The 4,473-nt window shown below is 38.7% G+C and overlaps 1 protein-coding gene across 1 annotated transcript; it reads left to right on the top strand.

The window, feature by feature from the left end:
- Positions 1-434: 434 nt before the first annotated feature.
- On the top strand, positions 435-4,473 carry LOC137806938 (putative 1-deoxy-D-xylulose-5-phosphate synthase, chloroplastic). Its single transcript, XM_068607335.2, has 10 exons — positions 435-863; positions 1,021-1,149; positions 1,354-1,518; positions 1,602-1,752; positions 2,092-2,363; positions 2,455-2,728; positions 2,959-3,266; positions 3,420-3,701; positions 3,799-4,083; positions 4,186-4,473. The coding sequence occupies exons 1-10, from the start codon at positions 732-734 to the stop codon at positions 4,333-4,335; spliced, it is 2,148 nt and encodes a 715-aa protein (XP_068463436.1). The 5' UTR covers positions 435-731; the 3' UTR covers positions 4,336-4,473.

Raw genomic sequence — 4,473 nt, 5'->3', positions numbered from 1 at the left:
TTATTATGATCATACGAAAAATTCACAAATTCAAATTAAAAAAAAAAAAGCTAACAGTGAATACAAAATAGAAAAATAAATCCACAAATTTATCAATAACAAAATATATTATTACTTAATTAATGTAAATTAAATTGATCAAATAAATAATATTTGTTTAGAAAGCTAAATTTTCAACAGTTTTGGGTTTTTGAAAAATAAAATAAAAAAGTTAGGTAGCATTGTTAAAGAATATTAGAAGAAGATGTAGGAGAGCATTGTGATTCTCATCATTACCAAACCCAACCAAGGAAGAGAGGAATTGGGAGAGACAAAGTAGGAAAAGAACAACTTAGGAGGATGCTATCTATCCAATGATTCTATCCATTTGTGATTTCTTGTGTGACGTGGTCCAATCGCACACATAACTAATCACTCACCATCTTTTCCAACTCAATTAAACAAATTAAATCACAAACACTCTTCCACTTTCCTTCTTCATTCTCACACGAACCATGCTTCTCCGCTCCTTTTATTCATTTCATCTCTCTCTCTCAGCCACTCGTTGCCACACGTCTTCTCTCTCTCTCTCTCTCTTCTTCATCCTTCAAATGTCAAATATAATAATGTGATATTAAATTCATCCACCTCCCCACAATCTGTCACTGTTAGTGCCGGCTTTCTGCCTCTTTATCTTCTATAAAGATTCTTCTTTCGCATTCTATTCTCTTCACTTCTCCTTTCTCCTCATCATGGATATCTACGCGCTCATTTCATACCCTTCTCTCCTAAACCCAACCACACCTTCTTCTCATTCTCCTACATCACTGCTTCATCTTCCTTCTCACTCTCTGCGTTCCCACCACACTCACAGGCTTAACCAGGTTACCGTTTATCCATGCAATGCCTCTCCCTTCTTCTTTCAAATCACCTTTTTTGGTCGGGAATGGGACTCTAATTGTAGCTTTGTTTCAAAAAATTTCTAAGTTTTTTTATAATTGCTGAATAAAAGGGTATGTGTATGTGGTGTTATGTGTGTAGACAAAGAAGAGATCAAGTGGGGTTCATGCTTCAATGTCAGAGAGTGGGGAGTATTATTCCCAGAGACCGCCAACCCCTCTTCTCGACACTGTAAACTACCCAATTCATATGAAGAATCTCTCTACCAAGGTACACTGACTGGAATTATGTACCTAATTTTTGCTGCTTGTTTTGTTATAATAAAGTTGCAATTGTATTATTATTATTATTATTATTATTATTATTATTATTATTATTATTATTATTATTATTATTACTATTATTATTATTATTATTATTATTTAAGCTGTAAAAGTACATGGTATGACAAAACGGGGATGTTGATTGATGCAGGAACTGAAGCAACTAGCGGATGAACTGCGTTCTGATGTTATTTTCAGTGTTTCTAGAACCGGGGGGCATTTGGGCTCAAGCCTTGGTGTGGTGGAACTCACTGTTGCCCTCCACTATGTCTTCAATGCCCCTAAGGACAAGATATTGTGGGACGTTGGTCACCAGGTTGGTTATCGACTTCCTTGGTGCTTTTGCTTTAGTTTGGATGTTCCTTGTTCTAAATTGGACAACCTTGTGTGAATTTGCAGTCTTACCCACATAAGATACTCACTGGTAGGAGGGATATGATGCATACCATGAGGCAGACAAATGGGTTATCTGGGTTTACCAAGCGTTCTGAGAGTGAATATGATTGTTTTGGCACTGGTCACAGCTCAACCACTATTTCAGCAGGACTTGGTACTTCTTCTGTCTGTTCTCTGGGTTTCAAGTAAAAAATTGGTTTAATAAAATATGAGTAAACCGTCTATGAATTCACACTGTCATTCATTCATTCATAATTTGTCATTCACAATAAGTTTATTGACTTTTTTCAGTCGTTATCTCGGAAGTCATATTATTGACTTTTTAATTGGTTGACAGTGTAAAGATTTTTATGTTCACAATGCATATAAATTAAACTTATAAAATGTTATATGAATAGAAAAAGTAGAAGGTGGCATGAGTTTGTTCCTTTCATGTTTAACAATGGGATTTTGAGATTTGGCTTTAACTTTTGATGTTTTATTGAACCAATAGGAATGGCTATTGGGAGAGATCTGAAGGGAAGAGGGAATAACGTGATTGCTGTTATCGGTGATGGTGCCATGACAGCAGGGCAGGCTTATGAAGCCATGAATAACGCTGGATACCTTGATTCTGACATGATTGTTATTCTGAATGACAACAAACAGGTCTCTTTACCCACTGCTACTCTTGATGGACCCATACCACCTGTAGGAGCCTTGAGCAGTGCTCTCAGTAGATTACAATCAAATAGGCCTCTTAGAGAATTGAGAGAGGTTGCCAAGGTGGGTACTACAACTTCATTAGTTTATCAATGAGGGATTTACAGCCACAAAGTATACTCAAACTGCACATTGACAAAATGATGTTTAATAGGGTGTTACTAAACGAATTGGCGGTCCTATGCATGAATTGGCTGCAAAAGTTGACGAGTATGCTCGTGGCATGATCGGTGGTTCTGGATCAACACTCTTTGAAGAGCTTGGACTCTACTATATTGGTCCTGTTGATGGTCATAACATAGATGATCTTGTTGCCATTCTTAACGAAGTGAAAAGTACTAAAACAACGGGTCCTGTACTGATCCATGTTATCACTGAAAAAGGCCGTGGATACCCATACGCAGAAAAGGCAGCAGACAAGTACCATGGTAAGGAAGAATCACTAAATTCTCAATTTTACCCACGTAAATCCTAAAACAATTTTATCACATTTTAGTGATTCAAAATTACAGCGCCCCTAATACCTTTACCAGTTACTGCCATCACTGCCTTATGAAGCATAATCAATAATCTGAAAAAAAGAATTTCGTTTGTTTCATGATGAATTGGCTTTGACTTGTATTCCTCATGGATATATGACTTGGTTTTGACTTTGCAGGGGTTACCAAGTTTGACCCACCAACTGGGAAGCAATTCAAAACCAAGGCTGCAACTCAGTCTTACACCACATACTTTGCAGAGGCCTTGATTGCAGAAGCAGAAGCTGACAAAGACATTGTTGCAATCCATGCTGCAATGGGAGGTGGAACTGGCATGAATATCTTCCATCGCCGTTTCCCAGCAAGATGCTTTGACGTGGGGATAGCAGAGCAGCATGCTGTTACATTTGCTGCGGGTTTGGCTTGTGAAGGTCTTAAGCCTTTCTGTGCAATTTACTCATCATTCTTGCAGAGGGCTTATGACCAGGTAGGATAGTATACACAGGATAAATGATTTCTGCTCTATGATTAGTTAAATGATGATACAATGCGTTTTAGTGTCAAGACATTGTCAGTAACCACCGTAACATTAACTTCAAAATCAGTGCTAATACGTATGTTTTCAATGTCCATTCCACAGGTGGTGCATGATGTTGACTTACAGAAGCTGCCTGTAAGATTTGCAATGGACAGAGCTGGATTAGTTGGAGCAGATGGTCCCACACATTGCGGTTCTTTTGATGTCACATTTATGGCATGTCTCCCTAACATGGTGGTCATGGCTCCTTCGGATGAGGCCGAGCTTTTCCACATGGTTGCCACCGCAGCAGCCATTAATGATCGACCTAGTTGTTTCCGATACCCAAGGGGAAATGGCATTGGTTATGAACTACCAGCTGGAAATAAAGGAACTCCTCTTGAGGTAAAGTTAGAGCTTTATCCACGTACATATCCTCGTGGAGAGTATTACGAATAGTTTTGCAAATCCATTTGATGTTTTTGTTATGATATTGTATCAGATTGGTAAAGGAAGGATATTAATAGAAGGGGAAAGAGTGGCTCTTTTGGGCTATGGATCGGCTGTTCAAAACTGTTTGGCTGCGGCTTCCTTAGTGGAACGTCATGGCTTGCGCTTAACAGTTGCTGATGCACGCTTCTGTAAGCCGCTGGATTGTTCACTGATTCGCAGCCTGGCAAAATCACATGAGGTTTTGATCACAGTAGAAGAAGGATCGATTGGAGGATTTGCTTCACACGTTGCTCAGTTCATGGCCCTTGATGGCCTTCTAGATGGCAAATTGAAGGTAAGAAACCAAACAAGTTTAGCATTTTGTGCATCTTGGAAATTTCTCCTAAGCTTTTACTAGTTTCCCTAAACTCATGAGCTTTGCATGACACCTATGCAGTGGAGGCCAATAGTCCTTCCGGATCGCTATATTGACCATGGATCACCTGCTGACCAATTGTTTTCAGCCGGTCTTACACCTTCTCACATAGCAGCAACAGTGTTCAATATACTTGGACAAACAAGAGAAGCACTAGAGGTCACATCATAAAACAACAATGGAGGGCTTCAATTTTTCACTTCACAAAGTGTACAGAGTATAACACAACGTGATTCACCTTGTTTAACATGAAAAGAAGTGTAATATTGTGAAAATTTTAAGTGAATATTGCAGGTTGTTATTATCAAA

The sequence above is a fragment of the Phaseolus vulgaris genome, chromosome 3 (genome assembly GCF_051622355.1).
Source record: "Phaseolus vulgaris cultivar YP4 chromosome 3, ASM5162235v1, whole genome shotgun sequence".
In the NCBI taxonomy this organism is placed as follows: domain Eukaryota; kingdom Viridiplantae; phylum Streptophyta; class Magnoliopsida; order Fabales; family Fabaceae; genus Phaseolus; species Phaseolus vulgaris.
Note: the sequence above shows the minus strand (reverse complement) of the source record. Positions and strands in the feature narration are given on the sequence as shown.